At 61.8% G+C, this 16,841-nt stretch overlaps 2 protein-coding genes across 2 annotated transcripts; one reads left to right on the top strand and one right to left on the bottom strand.

Annotated features, from left to right (window-relative positions):
* Positions 1-2,133: 2,133 nt before the first annotated feature.
* On the bottom strand, positions 2,134-9,034 carry MPST (mercaptopyruvate sulfurtransferase). Its single transcript, XM_079141671.1, has 3 exons — positions 8,928-9,034; positions 4,966-5,584; positions 2,134-2,712 (listed from the first exon to the last, which is right to left on the bottom strand). Exons 1-3 carry the CDS (start codon positions 8,961-8,963, stop codon positions 2,414-2,416), a joined length of 954 nt encoding a protein of 317 aa, XP_078997797.1. The 5' UTR covers positions 8,964-9,034; the 3' UTR covers positions 2,134-2,413.
* A 230-nt stretch (positions 9,035-9,264) lies between these two features.
* Positions 9,265-15,379, top strand: TST (thiosulfate sulfurtransferase). Its single transcript, XM_079141672.1, has 3 exons — positions 9,265-9,383; positions 9,868-10,483; positions 14,946-15,379. The coding sequence occupies exons 2-3, from the start codon at positions 9,889-9,891 to the stop codon at positions 15,242-15,244; spliced, it is 894 nt and encodes a 297-aa protein (XP_078997798.1). The 5' UTR covers positions 9,265-9,383; positions 9,868-9,888; the 3' UTR covers positions 15,245-15,379.
* The last annotated feature ends 1,462 nt before the right edge of the window (positions 15,380-16,841 follow it).

Here is a 16,841-nt window from a genome sequence, read left to right as displayed (position 1 = left end):
TGAGATCCGGGTGGTAAAGCTTCTCGGTGCTTCTATAGCTGAGGTCCTTCCGGCAGGGACACCTCCCATCCTCTGGGGCTTTCCTTGGGTCATCTCACCACCGACCTCTGGAGCCCGCTGCAAAGCTGGTTCCACAGCTCACCTGCTGTGTGTCCTGGCTTTGGACCCTGACCCCTCCCTGGAGGCACAGATGCAGGGGGTGCAAGCAGCCGGCAGTTGGGGAGATAAGGTTGGGAAAGGCACTTCCAGCCGTCCCTGACGCAGACGGGGCACTCAGCAAATATTTGCCAAGTGGACAAAAATGTCAGCATCCCCTTTGCCCCGTGTTGCAAGTTTCTGCCTAGAAAACACCCGGGGGGGTGCAGGGGGGTTTGTTATTCCAGGATTCAGGTGTGCGGGAGGCTGGCGAGCTCAGGGGTCCTGGGCTCTGCCACAAACCTGCAAGTTACACTGCAGCCCGTGCATCCAAGACCAGCGTGGCTAGTTCGCCTTTGTCCCACCTCTGGGCAGGTCTCCTCTGAGCTGCTCAGACCCATGGGGACCCAGGAGAGAAGAGCCCCTGCTGGGATCACCTTGGTGGAGACTGGACCCGGGTGAGGGGAAGGAGCCTAATCCATACCCTCCCTTGCTTTAACACCATTGTTCAAGGCTTCCCCCTAGAGCTGGGAGCACTCACTGGGCTTCCTGACCCCCAAATCTGGAAAGCGGCTGCATGGAGAGCCAGTGGAGAGACTCCCCTCACTGAGAACTCTAACTCGAGCTCCTTTGTACTGTGTGTTCCTAGGCAAATCACCCAACCTCTCTGAGCTCGTTTTCTCTCCTGTAAAAGCAGCCTGCTGTAGAACAGAACATCTCACAGTGCTTCCATTTCTCTTGGAAATATGATACAAAGTATTGGCTTCTCCCACAGTATCTGGAAACTGTGAGGCAGGAAGACAGTTGTAGTGTTCATTGTTCTCTCCCCTCAGCGCCAGTTCTTGTCCAAATTCCCTTCTTCTGAGGTAGATACTATTCCCCCCACCTTTTCTTTTCTTTTTTCCCCCCCAGTACTGGGGATTTAACTTTGTGGTTCTGGACCACTGAGCTACATCACCAGCTCTTTTATTTTTTCAGACAGGGTCTCTATGAGCGACAAAGACTGGCCTTGAACTTGTGATCCTCTGGGTTCATCCTCCCAACTGCTGGGTTTGCAGGTGTGCGTCATTTTCCCCATCTTATAGATGAAGAAACTGAGGTTCAGAGAGGTCAGGACTTCCTTTGGAAATCTCGCCCAGAGACCCAAGCTTCTGTGTTGTCAGCTCAGCTCCTCTCTGTCCCTGTGAACCTGGGAACTGATTGAGCACCAGAGGGAAGTTGAAGGGAAGGTGAAGTCAGGTGAAGAAGAGAGCGTTCGAGTCAGGACCCCAGACCTGGCCCAGGTGTCTTGTGAATGCATCTTGGTAAGGCAGTACCTCTCTGGTTTTGTTTCCAGAGAAGGAAACAAACAAGGTCACTTCCAAGGTTTCCCTGATAATGACTGACATGGCACTGTGTTTTGCTACTGAGGTGGCATGTGGGGACTGGGAAGATGGGGAGAGGTGGCCAGGGTCTTGGCAGGGGCACTTGGGGTCTTCTCAGATGCCTGCACCCAGCACTACACAGAGACTAAACACAGAGGGTAGAGCCTGGAGCCCCCACCCTGCCCCCGGGGCCGTGGGGCAGAGGGTTTCCTAGAGCGGAAAGGATCCCCTCTCTGGCTGCCCACCCTGCAAGAGCCACATCCCAGAGCTTAGACCAGGCTCTCCTCTGGCCAACTATCCCTCCCCAGAAGATTCTCGCTGGGCTGGGACAGCCTCCTACTGAGCTGTGGACCATGTCTCTTCTGAAATCAGATGCACCTGAGTATAGGGCGCTTTGGGTGGGACCCCAGACAAGTCACAGCAAAATTCACCTTAAATAGTCCCAAAGTCAGCAAGAGACCCCCCAGGAGCACGAGCAGGAGGACTGTGTGCTTGGGAGCACTCTGGTCACGGGAATGGAGGGCTCTGAGAGCCGGAGCTGAGCACAGGCAGGACAGGACCCCGAGACCCTGGGGCTGGCAGAGCAGCCTCTGCTGAGCACGCGGGACCCACGGCACCCAGGCAGCCCCACGGCGACAAGGCGTGGCTGTTTTATTTCCTCAATAGTAAACCAGAAGGGAGGCGGGGCCCGCTTGGCACCAGGGGGCCAGCGCTGCCTTCCAGCCCCTCCCCCAGTGCCCGCCGCCTTCACACCCACCTCCACTGGATGCCCACGGATTCGTGGCATTCCTGGTCTCCGATGGCACCCTGAACACCACCAGAGTTCGATGAGGAAACACTTCCGGGCAAAGCAGGCTGGGCGCTGCTGGTGGTCAGGTGTCACCTGAGCCGGCTTGTGTCCTTCCTGCCCAGCCTCAGTGGGTCTTCCCCCGGCCCTCGGAGATGACTTCCTCTGGCTGGGCCCGCATGTACCACTCCACCCAGGAGCCGTCGTAGATGGGCACGTCGGGCTTGCCACACAGGTAGGCCCCCAGGGCCACATGGCAGGCCGTGACGCCAGAGCCACACGTGGCCACCAGGGGTTGGGACAGGTCCACCTTTTTCTCCTGGAACAGGCGGCTGATCTCCTCGGGGCTCTTCTCTGTGCCCTCTTGGGTCAAGAATTCTGTGAAGGGGATGTTCACGGTGCCAGGGATGTGGCCGGGCTCGATGCCTGTGGCAGAGAGTGAAGGTGTGAGTGGTGCGCCCGTGTGCCCATGTGCCCGTGTGCCCGTGTGCACACCGAGAACTCGGGCACGCGGGGTGCCAGGCCCCTCACCTCGCCTCACCGAGTCCTCAGCCGCGAAGCTTGGGCACTGGGGAGGCAGTTCCATTTTGCCGACGGCGACACTGAGATTAAACTCACCTAGCAAATTGCTGGCTGGGGTGTGAATCTTAAAAACGGGCGCCCCAGGGCCGCAGTGGGCCCCAGGTTTTCAGACGCGCACCTGGGAGCGACAGAGCCGTCGTCACGGCCTCCGTTCAGCCAGAACCCGCAGCACTGGGAGCCAAGGAGTTTGCTCTGGCCGGGCGGACAGGCGACTGCTGGGCAGCTGGGCGCTAGGAAAGGGCCCTGGGGGTGGCGCGGGGGTGCACCGGGCTGACGTTGCTGGAGGCTGGCTCGGGCGCCCTCGGTGGCACTATCGCCTCAATCCCGCCACACTCCACGGACACACTGTCACCTCCCCTCTTGTAAACGAGGAGAACGAGGCACAAAGTCTCACTTGCCTGGCTAGTCACGGCAGAGAAGGCTGAGGCCCGCGCTATCCAGAGCTGGCACTACTGAGCTCGGCCACTCTGCCCGAGGGAGGCTGGGTGCTCCTGAGGGGAGCAGGATTCAGCCAGGAATGGGGTCTGGGTGGTGGGGCCGCAGCTCCCAGGCAGAGAGAGTCCAGGGGACAGCAGCGGTGGGGGGACAGGGCTTGGAGTGGCGGAGGCTCCTGATGGGGGGCGCTGATTGAGAGCCAGTAGCAGAGGCCCAAGGGGAGGCGGGGCTTGGAATGTCCTCCTGGGCCTGGGGTGCCACTTCAGGGCTCTAGCCTGCCTTCAGGGGAAGTCTGACTTCATTCTAAAAAGGTCACTTGGGATCAGGAAGCAGAGGATGGGAAGGCCAGAGAACCGTTCATTTAGGAACCCGCACTTCATCCGGTGTGAAACCCAGGGCTCCCAGCCCCGCTCTTGCTTGGACGCCCCGTCAGGGGTCACTATAGTCCTGCCTCCAGCGAGGAGGGCGCACAGCCAAAGCAACCCGCAGGCCAGTGACTCCCATGGGGGTGTTCAGGCCCCAGGGCGAAGCTCGAGGGCAGCTTCTGTGCAGCGGGTGCACAACCCAGGGGGCGCTGCAGACCCACCGCCGCCTCCATCCCTGGTGGGGCCCTGCCTCCCCACTTAACAGAGGCAGAATGGGGGTCAGTCGGGAGCATCTCAGAGCCCCGTTCAGAGCGGGGCGCAGAGCGGCTCTCATGTCAGGGTGGCGACTCTGGAGTCGGGACTCCTCGACCTGGTGCGCCACCAAGCAAAGACCACCCTCCCTGCTGGGCCGACGTGCAGACTGCGTGCAAACCTGGCGCTGGGGATGGCCAGGGCAGCGACGTTCCCTGCTGACGTGGGCAGGAGCTGCCTCTCGCCTGTCAGCTCAGCTCAGCGGCTAACAAACCCACCAGGTGTGCGCCATCCGCTGCCCTCAGGGGTGGGAAGGTGGGATGAGGGACATGCTAATCGCCTCTGGAAAAAGCCACAGCCAGAGAAGTACACACGAGTCCTGTCACTCCCACCTCCGGGACGCGGCTTACCTGCGTGTGCAAATCAGAGCAGAGTGCTTGCGCACCTGCTCTTGCCAGACCGAGGTTCAGAGAGGTTGGGTGACCTGCCAGGTGTCACACCGCCAGGGCAACCTGAGGTGGGGCTCTCACTCCAGGGCTGGTGTGCCCTACCGGCCTGGGGCTGGGTTGGGGATGCCCAGGCTCCAGGTGGTGCTCTTGGCAGGTGAACCACGTGAAATTGTCATTCAAAAATGGCCCCTAGGAAAACCCAGCGGCAGCCACTGTCTGGTGTCCTCTCCCTGGCCCTCCTCCCCGCACAGCCCCTGAGACCGTCCTTCCTGCCGCACCCAGACTTGCTCCTCCACTCCACCAACACAGGGGCTGTGAGTAGGACCTGGGATCCCTCCCTTGGTTTCTTTCCCAAACTGGACGCTGCCCCCCACTATCCCCAGTCAAGCCACACGCAGTATTGGCGTGGGAGCTTTGGGGGTTCTCACGTTTATATGTGGCACCCTGGGTTCCCCACGTGCTTGGGTGGTCACTGCCCAAAGCCCAGGAGGGGACGGCGAGGCTGAGAGAGCGAGGCCTGCTCTGCTCTAAGGCGTAGCCCACAGGCCAGCCCCACCCCAGCCCCAGGACACCTCCCGCCGGCCCTGGCTTGTTACCGTCTCGGGGCTCAGGCTCCGTGCCCCGGAAGCGGCCAGCGGCGCGGGCGTCCACCACCTGGAAGCGCCTGGACTCCAGGTTCTCCTTGATGTCCTCGTAGGTCTTGACGAAGGCGGGGTCCAGCTGGGCGCGGAACTCGGTGGGCGCCGGGCGGCTCTTGCCCGAGCTGAGTGGGAGGCTCTGGCGCAGCCAGTTTCGGAGGCCGCCGTCGAGCAGTGACACGGTGCGGTGGCCGAAGGCGCGGAACATCCACCAGACGCGCGGCGCCGAGTAGAGGCCCTGGTCGCTGGCGTCGTAGACCACGACGTGAGTGGCGGCGCCCACGCCCAGGCTGCCCGCGTACTCGGCGAAGTGCGCGGCGCTGGGCAGCATGTGGTCGTAGGGCGACGTGCGGTCGCTGCACTGGTCGATGTCAAAGAAGGCGGCGCCCGGGATGTGGCGCTCCTCGAACTCGCGGCGCGCGTCGCGGCCCAGCTTGGGCAGGTACCAGGAGGCGTCGAGCAGCTGCAAGGGCTGCCCGGCCCGGGGGGCCCGCAGCGCCTCGGCCACCCACTGCGCCGACACCAGCGCGCGGAAGAGCTGCGGAGGGGCCATGGCGGCGGCACCGGGGCTGCAGGCCTGCGACAGGGAAAGTGTCAGGAGGGCAGGGAGGGAAGGGAGGGAGAAGCAGGGCTGGGGCTGGTGGGCGGGGGCGTGGAGCCCGCTCCGGGCAGAGTCCAGGAATGCAGATGCCACTGGGAACCCAAGCAGACTGGTCACCTGGGCCTCCCTCTGCGGGGCCTTGGATATGTACACAGCTCCAAATGACCCAGTGACCAGGAAGGCAGGAGAGGGTCGGGCAGGCCCCTCAATGCTACTGGCTGGGCATGCGCTTAGCGGGCGAGGCAGGGGCGGGAAGGCCCTCTGACACCTAAAAGCAATCAAGGCCAAAGTCTCTGTCCCTCCCTTAAAGGCGGCTCTGCTTCCTTTCCCACCAACCAAGCCCCGCCGGAAGGCCTTCACGGGGTCACCAGCTGTTCCTATAAGATGCCCGAGAAGAACAAGAGCCGGAGCCCACTCCCAGTCGTGGACCACTACTCCTCACTCTACCACAGACACTGAACACAGCGCACTCAATGGCTTGTGGATCAAGTGACCTTAAGAGGTTTGGTATTGTCACCATTTCACAGAAGGGGACACAGGCTCACAGAAGTGCACCAAGTTGGCCAGGTGGCAACAGGTTCCACTTTGGGGACTGGCACCAGCCGGACTGCTCAGCGCTGGGGCTGCCTGGGGAGTCCAGGAAGGCCAGGTTTGCAGCCCAGCCTGTTTCCCCCTGGCCTTTCTTTCAGCAGCACCCACAGTGGCAGGTCCTTTGCAGGACAGGGCTGTGAGGGAATCAGCTCACCGGCCAGGGACACGTCAGTCCACAGCCTTCCAGGGCAGATTCCCCAAGTGCTTTAAGTCCACTTAAAGCTGGTGCTCTGCTCCATAAGGGGTCTCTGTGCAGGTGGTAGAAAAGGGTCCCTTCTGCCAGGCAGAGGCAGGGCCCTATCAGGAGGTGGAGGGGCATGCGGTCCCCTCAGCTTGCCCCGCCATGGAGGCACAGCACTCACACCCACACCAGCTGGTCCTTTCAGGAACATGAAGCAGTGGGTAGAGAACAGTACTTGTGGAAAGTCCCTGTGGGCCAGGCCACATGCCAGGGCCACAGGCTCAGTGGTGGGTATTAGAAGGTCTGTGTGATGACTGAGTCAACGGTGCCCTGCTCTTGGTCACAGAGCTGACTGGGGCAGCCTCAGGATCTGAAGCCAGAATCTAACTCCTGAGCCTGGCCTTCTTCCCCTGCCCCAGGTGTCATGGTGACCAGAGTCCATTGACCTCAGTCTCGGCACAGTTGGCTGCAAGGATCCAACTTCAGCCACAGGGTCAGGCCCTATGCTGGACACCGAGGAACTCTTGACCTTGCCAGGCCCTAGGGGAGAGGCAGGCTGTGGCCTTCTCCAGGAGCTGAGGAAACCCTGGCGCTCAGTGTGAACAGGAGGACTGCCCCCTCAGCCGAGTGGGAAGCTTCCTGGAGGAGGCAGCATTCCAGACGAATCTGACCTTTTTAGGGGCCCAGGGTCTTCAGCTTGACCTTTGGGATAAGGAGGCTGTCCAGGGGCTTTGGCTAAGGGGTGACCCCAGCAGCCACGGGATACATCACAGTTACATAATGCTGGGATGCTGCTGGTTTCACTTGTGAACCATATAAGCTCCTGTAACCATATCATTCTTGGGGACCCTTGCTTTTTTTTCTCCCCAAAGATTCAGAGTGGAAAGGACCATGGTCTGGGAGTCAGAGAGCCCCCCAAAGTCAGCGCAAGGACCACTCTGCTGCTTAAATGCTGTGTGATGGTGGGCATGTCAGGGTCTCCGGGCCACACAAGGGAGCATCCAACCTCCACCTGATAGAGGAGATCAATAATGAATGCAGAAGGGCCACCGTTGACGCACCACACATCATGGAGTTGATAATCATTAAAAACTGCCTAACGAAATTCCATTATTTCTTTTGGTTCTCTCTCAGAGGTGGCCCTTGAACCTGAACCCATGGCAGCAAATTTAGAATCTTAGAATTTTAGAACTTGGCCTGGTGTGGTGGTGCATGCCTGTGATCCCAGCCACTCAGGAGGCCAAGGATGGAGGCCAGTCCCAGCACCTTTGTGAGACCCTCAGCAACCTAGGGAGAAACTGTCAAAATAAAAAATAAAAAGGACTGGGGATGTAGCTAAGTGGTAAAGCGCCCTGGGTTCAATCCCTGGTACCAAAAATAAATAAAGCCTGCCCCCGCCCAACAAAAGAATTTCAGGATTGGGTGGGACTTCAGAGGTCTGTCATCCTGCCCCTTAATCCCTGCTTGATTGGCAGGCAGTTCTCACAAAGGACTGTGGGCCATGGGGGAGGGTCTGAGAGGGCAGGCTGTGGGTATCTCTGAAGGACAGACCAGGAAGGATCACTGTAGGGGTCTGGGGGCTTGAAGACCCCAGGACATACAGGGCGACATACAGAGTAGCCCCTGGCCCATCTCAGGGAGGCACACAACTACACTAGGTCAAGGATGAGCTCCGTTCCATCTAGGGGCTCAGATACTCCAGGGTCCCCTGATCTGCCACTCCTGGTACCTCCCTCACCACCATTAAGCCCAGGGCTGAGAGGATTCCCTGGTTAATGCTTATCAAAGTTTGAATTTTTGCAAGAAGCTATGAGAAATTCTGTAGGGACAAAAATAAATTTTTAAAAAAGGGGGGAGGAGGCCCTGAGAAAAACATTGGGGTGGGGGGAGGTTATGGAACAGCCTATAGCATTGGCCTCCTACCAGTTTGCAAGAGCCCAGGAGAAATTTCAGGGATTTTGCCAACTGGTTATTTAACAACCATTGTTAAAAATTAACTTTTATAAACTTAGAATTAAGTAGGCCACAGTGAAAACAAATGTAACATTTTAAAAAGCACAAGACTGAGCCAGTCAAACCAAGGCAGCTCCCGGGGGCTTCTTCTCTGAGCCTAGGTCCACCTCAGCTGCGGCGGCCCTGCCTCTGCCTCCGGGTTGGAGCAGTTTCGGCGGCCCGGGCAGGACTGTTGTAAGCACTAACGCCGCTGTCACTTTCATTTCATCTCCGCCACTGCTCTTCCGGGGGCCTCTGGGTCAGCGGGTCTCTCCATGGCCTCTCAATGGCTTAATTGGTCCTGCTCCCACTCTCCGACCCCCAGGTGGCACCGGGTCACACCAGTCCCATGCGCGACTTTCCACCCACCACTCCGCCCCGACCCCACCCTGCAGGCGGTCCCAAGCAGCGCGGGACAGACCCCCTAGGGCGAATTAGGTGCGCCCTGGCCACCCTTCGCTCCCAGACGGCGCCCGGTCCGCCGCTTAGGCCGCGCACCCCGAAGAGCGCCCTCCCGCTACGGACAGGCCGTCGCGACGCGCAGGCAGCAGTTACCCGGGTCTCGGGCTCCCGGCTCCCGGACTCCGCCATGGCGCCCCCTCCCCGCGCCCGCAGCGGTCCCCTCCTTCCGCCACCAACCTGCGACGGGCCAAAGGGAGGAGACTCGGGCACAGCCCACCGCCCTGGCCACTCGGAGCCGCCGCTGCTCGCGCCTTCCACCGGCCCGGCCAGCGGGGGGGACGCCTGCGCCGCGAGGCCGCATACCTTGCGCCCCCCGGCCGCCCGGCGCCCGGGGCAGCCCCCCGGGATGTCAGGGGCGCCCGGAGCCCGGGGTCGTCCGGGGTCGGGCGTACCGCGCGGGGGCGGCGCGGAGCGGCTGTGGGCGGCTCAGGTCCCCCCTCTGGCGGTGGCGCGATGGTGCGGGCCGCCGGGGGAGCTGCGGGCCCAGGGTTGGAAGGCGCCAGCTTCGCCAGCGGGTAGGGGCGAGCGCCAGCGCGGCGGCCGGGGCGAGTGAGTGGGCCCGGCCACCTGCGGCCCAGGGGAGGGGCCCAGTGGCGAGAGCGGGGCGGGGTGCCCGGGACCCCCTGACCCAGCAAGGACAGTGGGCACCTGGAAGCGGGAGGGCTGGCGAGGGCGCAGGCCGGCGCACCCAGGGCTCGCGGGCGCTCCTCCAGGGCACCCACCCCTACCCTCCCGGGAAAGCGATTCCAAGCCCAAGGACCGGCTTCCCCCATCTCGGGCACGTTAGCACAGCTCCTTCCTGGCGGGGTCCCCAGAGCGAGTGCTGCAGTTTGCTGGGCAGACACCCGGCCGGTCCAGCACCCGCGGCTCCCGGAAACTCTTGCCCCGGCCCGCTCCGCGCGCCGCAGGGAGCCGGCCGGGCGTCGGGGAGGCTGCCGCCCACCACTGGAGAGCAGCCGGGAAGCGGCGCCTCCTCCCACGCCCCGCCCCTGTCCGCTCAGGCTTGTCTCTTTCCTGATTCCCTCTGCGCCAGGTGACTCGCAGGGCTGACACCATGGTTCAACAGGTGCTCTACCGGGCGCTGGTCTCCACCAAGTGGCTGGCGGAGTCCGTCCGGTCTGGCAAGCTGGGACCCGGCCTGCGGGTGCTGGACGCATCCTGGTACTCACCGGGCACGCGTGAGGCCCGTAAGGAGTACCAGGAGCGCCACGTGCCTGGCGCCTCCTTCTTTGATATAGAGGAGTGCCGGGACACGGCTTCGCCCTACGAGATGATGCTGCCCAGCGAGGCGCACTTCGGGGACTATGTAGGCCGCCTGGGCATCAGCAACGACACACACGTGGTGGTATATGACGGCGACAACCTGGGCAGCTTTTATGCTCCCAGAGTTTGGTGGATGTTCCGTGTGTTTGGCCACCGCACTGTGTCGGTGCTCAATGGTGGCTTCCGGAACTGGCTGAAGGAAGGCCACCCGGTGACATCTGAGCCCACACACCCAGAACCAGCCACGTTCAAAGCCACACTGGACCGCTCTCTGCTCAAGACCTATGAGCAGGTACTGGAGAACCTGGAATCTCGAAGGTTCCAGCTGGTGGATTCACGGTCCCAAGGGCGGTACTCTGGCACTGAACCAGAGCCAGATGCAGTAGGTAAGTGTCCCAGTGGTCCCTGTGGGTAATGCCCAATAGGAGGATGTGGAGCCGGGGTGACTGGGACCGTCTCCAGCTTTGCCCTCAGGCCCTCATGCAGATCTCAGTCTTTCTGTCTGTGAAATGGGAGGGTACACCTAACCCTAACCACTTTTCAGCTCAGATGCATGAGGACCTATGTATGTGTCTTGATAGCCATGGGCTAACAAGTGGCCCAGCAAAACCAGAGGTGGCTGGTGACACGTCCACCCATGTCCACTTCCAGGCACCCCCACATGCCATGGAGTGTACAAAGGGCGTAATGCCCATGAGCCAGCATTTATATGGGAGACTCCTAAGGAACGTGCGGCTTGTTTGGTCCCTCAAACGCTTCCAGCCATCTGCAGTGTCCTTTCCCAACCCCCTTCCCCCCCCCCCCCCAGCTTTCCTGGTCCCTTGGCTGGGGTTGCAGGACAGCTCGGTTGATAACCTTTCCTAGCAGCTGCAGCCTGTCTGTGGAGCTGGGGAGCTGCCAAGCTAGACGTTGTCACTGTACTGTCCCATCCAGCAAGTTGTGGTTCCCCTATTTTAAAGGGGGGGGGGGGTTGCCAGAATGTGAAGAAATGTGCTCAGTTAAGTGGATGAGCCAAAATTTGAGTCCAGCACGGCCTTGTTTTGAACCAGAGCTCTAAACCCAATGCACTCCATCTGTCCCACTCAGCGCTAGAAAGGAGTCCCCACATATCCCCAGAGAGGTGGCTCTTGAGTCCCCTCCTGTGGAAGTGGTGGCCAGAAGGAGTCTGCATCGCTCGGGGCAGGAACCACCTCTGGAGAGGACATGCTGAGTTCTCGAAGCTCCTAACTAGAGGGAACTTAGGTCTTGTCTTTCCCAGGTGCGGAACTTACCAGCCCGCACCTCCTGGTGGCTCTCTTCTCAGCCAGAGACCCGCCCCGTAGGAGCTAACTCTGCAGCAACATTTTGCCTAATGTGTGGGACAGTGTTGCTTCCTTTGTGCGCCTCTGAGGGAGAGAATGCAGGAAAGCTGTCCACGGTCACAGAGCTGGAGGGACTGAGAGGTCACCTCATCAGGCAGAGGGGGGACAGAGGCACACAGAGACAAGGGCAGGGCCAGCAGAGCAGAGGTCTCTGCCTTCCCAGCTCCACTCTCCCAGGCTCCTCCTCGGCTTGCCTGGCTTGCTCTCTGGAACTCTGGAGAAGATGCTGGTTCATTGGGCATCTTCCAGGGACTCTGGTCACCCCATGCTTGCAGCCCACTGGCCTTGGTTCCAGATCCTTCTCCTCTTGGGACTTAGGCTGCCCTGGGGGGAGGAGAGATGGTTGGTTTTCCAATGTTTCCCAGCTTGCCCCAAGGCCCGCTCTCATTCCCATCTTACAGATGAGGAAACCGAGGTGCAGAGAGGGGGAAATGCCTCCTGAGAGCTCTGAGTTCTCAAGTCCCCTCCTCTGTGACCCTCCTCCCGCCCCTCTGGTTCCCGAGTGGGAGCACCAGGGAGTGTGATTGTCACTGTAGCCTGACTGCTCGTTGGCACTCTGACCTCAGTCTAACTGCTTGGGCTCTGGGTCCCCTCCATAAAAGGATCAAAGTGCTGTCAGCCCTGCCCACCTGGCGTGTAGGTGCTTATTTAAATGCAGTGGTGACTGCAAAGGGATTCGAGGGCAAGGAAAGCTGCACCACCCAGGGCCACCAAGAAGGACTCGGGGACAGGACGCTCCCCTCCCTCATTCTCTCAAGATTGCTGACCTCCATGCAGAATGTCTGGGGGCACAAAGGCACATGAGGCTCTGCCAGGTTCATGGGCCCAACCTGAGGCACCGTGGGTTCAGCAGTCCAGATGGACAACATAAAAGGGAGGTTGGGGGCCAGTTCTGTCCAGAGTGTCCCTGGAGGGAGTGGACCCAGGAGGACCTGGACACAGGGCCTTAGAAGCCAGATGACTACTCCAGGCTAGATGAGGCCCTTAGCCTCGGTGCCGCGCCTTGGTCCTCCGGGAAGGGAGCAGGGAGGCACCGTTCACGTCCAGCTGTGCACTTATGTGACCCTGGGCACGTCCTTCACCTGCTAATGCTCTTCTTGAGAGGAGCACACTGTCCACCTTATAGGAGCTCCGGGGAGCACGGGCCAGTGTCTATGGACGCTGCTCTCCTTACCTCCCCCTCGGCGGGGAGGATGAAGAGGGCAGAAGCTGGGTGGACTTGACCTCGTTCGGCAGGTGGGCAGAATGACCCAGACTTGGACCTGGGTCGGCAGCATCAAAGCAGGGCTGTCTGGGAAGGCCACTGCTGTGGGTGGGGTGAGCCCTAAGCAAACACCAGGCCTGGGGGGAAAGGTCGCATTCCACGGGAAGGAGGGCTCCTCGTCTGTGCCCTCCCCTCCGGGGCCAGGGCTGCCTGCACTGGACCCCGGTGTCTTAAGGAAGACAGGAAGGGCCAAACAGGTTTTCCTGGCCTGGAACATTCACACCTACCAGTAGCCTGAGAATGTAAGATCTCCAGCTGGATTTACACTTTCTTGATCAAAACTGGAACATAAATTCCTAGACCTCTGAGCAACTGAGGAACATGAGAGGCCAGCTGTCCTTCCCCTGCCTCAGCCTCCTTTTCCAGGGAGGCTTGGGGTAGTCGAAGAACACAGGCTTTAAAGCCTGACCTATTGGACTTATTGGACTGTGCTTCACATTCCTTTGCTGTGTGTCCTGGAGCAAGTGACACCACCTCTCTGAGCTTGAGCTCTCCATCAGTGTTGCAAGGATAATCTCCTGGCTTTATGAGGATCAAGGAAGATTAATTTCTCCAAAGAACACATTTTTGGGGAGCATGGTGCCAGAGGTTGTAAGAACAGTGTCGCGCCCCTTGTGGGAGGGGAAGCCGGGGCTGCAGATGCAGATGGCTGGACGTGGGGGAGAGCAGCAGGAGACTCTGCCTCCGCAGAGGAACCTTTCCTCCGGTTGGCCGGCCTCCAGTGCTCTGCCTGAACGGGCACGGCTCGGCCCGCAGCCTGCTGGCTCCTGCTCGTTGAAATTCCCCAGGCAGCCCTGAGCCCAGGGGCACAGATGAGCAGGAGGGACCTGTGGCCCTGGACTCGAGCCCCAGGTCCACAGGACCCCGCTGCACCCTCTCTCAGAGGAGGCGTCCTTTGTGGAACAACAGGAGCGGTGGCACCCCTTCCTCGGGTTGGGGGGAGGGGGGACAGCACCCAGCGTGCGCTCCTCCGCGCGCTCGAGCCCACTGGTGGATCAGCCGCTCCCTGGCAGGTCAGCGCACAGCGGCTCCAGGCGGGGGACTCCAGGCAACGAAAGATGAGGCGACAGGACGCGGGCCGCCTGTTTAATCACAGGCCTTTCGTGCCACGGAGTTTGGGGATCACTTGGAGCCTGCGGGGAGGGGCCCAGAGCACAGCTGGCTCCCCTGCAGTAGGTAGACGCCCCCACACGCCTGTGAGATGGGGGTCTCAGCAGGGCGGGGCCTTGCGTGGCACCAGTGTGTGGCCTGGTCACACTAGTCAGCTCTTTTCCTGCCCATGGTCCAGGTTTAATGGGGCGGTGGGAATTTGGGGAGGAAGTAAAGCCAAAGAGATGGAGGCAAAGTCTCAGTTCCCGATATCTGAAGGGCGCAGGGGGCTTGAAGAAGAGAGTGGGTCCCAGGCAGGCTGGTGACGGGGCCAAGGCCTGGGGCGTGCCACCTTCCCAGCCCTCGCTAAGCTGCTGAGGCTGGTCCCAGGGCAGTGTGGGCAGAAGGACCCTTGCTGGGTGGAAAGCACCAGAGCCAGCCTGGGCCCCTCTGCTTCTGTCCGTACCTCGCGGAGGCCTGAAGGGCCTACACTGACCCTGTCCTCGTAGGTGGCAAAGCAGCAGGAAGCCACAGCACCAGGCTGTCCCCGCAGGTCTGACACCAGGCCACACGCTCTTCTCACAACTGTGTGCCCAGCAGCAAAACCAGGGTCCGCCGTGATCCTGGTCCTCTCCGCGTGGCCTTAGGCGGGTCAGGTCGTTCAGGCTTGGGGTGTTGCTCTCTAAGCCGGGGTGATGGTGCGCCTGGTGGCTTGTGTGGGTCTCCTCGCTGGACTGGTGGCTCCCGGGGCCTCGGCTGTGGCTCTGGTCACTGTCCTCGCAGCCGGAACAGCACAGGCGTTGGCAGTCCTGGGTCTCGCGTCCCTCTCGGCAATGTGGTGACGAGGTCTGTCCCTCTGAGCCCATTTTGCAGACGAGGAAGCTGAGGTGCAGAGAGGGGAAGCCACTCTCCCAAGGCAGAGGTTAGTGGAGAGGTAGCTGGGCCGCCCAGCTGAGGCTCCTCCCGTCCTCGCAGGCAGGTGGGACCCCTGCCTCAGGGGGGCCGCGGGGTCCTCAGCCCGGCCTTCAGCGGAGGAAGGGCTGGCAACAAGTTCAGCTCCCAGAGGCGCGAATCGTGCAGAGCTCTCCAGCCTCCCCCAGGCCTCCCCTCACCCTGTCCTCTGCCCTCACCCAGGGCTGGGTTCCGGCCACATCCGCGGCTCGGTCAACATGCCCTTCATGGACTTCCTGACGGAGGACGGCTTCGAGAAGAGCCCAGAGGAGCTGCGCGCCATGTTCCAGGGCAAGAAGGTGGACCTCTCGCAGCCGCTCATTGCCACGTGCCGCAAGGGCGTCACCGCCTGCCACATCGCCCTGGCTGCCTACCTCTGCGGCAAGCCCGACGTGGCGGTCTACGACGGCTCCTGGTCCGAGTGGTTCCGCCGGGCACCCCCGGAAACGCGGGTGTCCCAGGGCCAGGGTGGGAAGGCCTGAGCGGGCCCTGCTCCGGGCACCGCGGCTCCGGTCAGAGCAGGGGGTCTGACGTGACCAGGAGACTGGCACGCGGTCAGAACTGCTCTGCAGAGCCTGCCCTTCCCCCACCCACCAAATAAACTGCCTTCTCAAGAAGCCTGTCTGCCCGCGTCTCCCTGCGCCCTGTCCCTGTCCCTGCCCCGGCCCCTTCCGACTCCCTGGGGTCCACCCAGAAGCCGCCTCAGCCACCTCCAGCTGGGGAGCCACCCCGCGGCACCACTTCATATTCGGTGGTGACAGAGGTGGCCACCACTGCCCGCCTCAGGTGGACTACCCTGGAGCGCGGGGACAGACCTGAGGCCAGAGGGAGGCGAGCCCGGCCGCCTGTGTCCCCCACTCCTGCTGTGGGCCCAGCCCCTCGTGTGGAGGGGTGGGGGGCCACCAGCCTTCCCGGCGGGTGTCAGTGGCTCATGGCTCCAGGGCCTCTCAGCCCCAAGAGGAAAGCAGCCCCCAGCTGGGCCCCCTGTCTGGCTCAGAAGCAGACCCTCTGGGGACATGGCCGGGGCCCTCGCAGAAGCCTGGGGCTGGCCTTGCTCAGGAGACTACGGGAGGGGAAGCTGCCTGCCAGGTGACCGGCTCACCTGGATTTCGAGGTTCCCCAAAACGGGGTCTTGAAACCCTGGTGTGGGGCTGCGGGTGGGCTCCAGCCCCCTCTGCTGGCTTCCAGCGTTTCCCTGTCCCACCTCCCGGGTAAAGACAGTCTCCAGGGCCTGGGGCCATGTCTGAGCCCCGAGCTGGCCCTGGGACAAGGAGACCGGGTGGGGCCCAGCCTGGGTCGGCAGAGGCTGGTCTCAGGTGGCCCGGCTCCCGCCTGCTTCAGGTGCTGTCTGTGCACCTTGACGGCGGCGGAGAGCAGCCTCAGGAGGGACGAGGACGCCGCCTCCGCCTGCCCCCGTGTCCCAGCCTGCCGTGGGTCAGGTGCATCCTGGTGCCGAGGCCAGGCAGGGGACACACCAGTCCTCCTGCCACCTCCCTGGGTTCACAGGGACACGAGGACACGTGTGGTTAGCAGAGGGGGTGGGGGGACTGGGGTGCTTCTCCCAAGGGTGGACCTGTCCCCCGCCCGGGGCCCGACGCTCATCCCGCAGGGAAACCCAGCTCTAGAGACTAGCGCTGGGGAGAAAGAAAGGCTTTATTCAGCGTCCACAGGAAGGAGAAGCTGGAGCTGAGCCCGCAAACCACCCCCGGCCCCAGGAGTCGCAGTCAGAATAACGAGGGGGGGCGAGCCACCCGGGGACGGACAGCCATGTCTGCGCGAAAGGGTGGTGTTTCCAGGACTCGGTGCTGCCTCCTGCCGATCCCCTCACCGTCCTTTCCAGTCATGGCGCTGGCCAGGGAGCTGAAGGTTTGGCCCATCGGCAGGTGGATGGGATGGTCCTGAGGCCTAGTCCCCACCAGCCGTGTGGCCACTTGGGCGTCTTGGGATTGAGTGGCAAGGAGAGGGCTGACAGGCCCGGCGCAGGCACGTCAACCCTGCCTCCCGGTGTTGGGCCAAACCTTCTTCAAAGGACTGCAGGTCAGCACGCAGAGCTGGGCAGACGGCGCCCCACGATCAAGG

Source organism: Sciurus vulgaris, assembly GCF_902686455.1.
Source record: "Sciurus vulgaris genome assembly, chromosome: 5".
Taxonomy (NCBI): Eukaryota; Metazoa; Chordata; class Mammalia; order Rodentia; family Sciuridae; genus Sciurus; species Sciurus vulgaris.
Note: the sequence above shows the minus strand (reverse complement) of the source record. Positions and strands in the feature narration are given on the sequence as shown.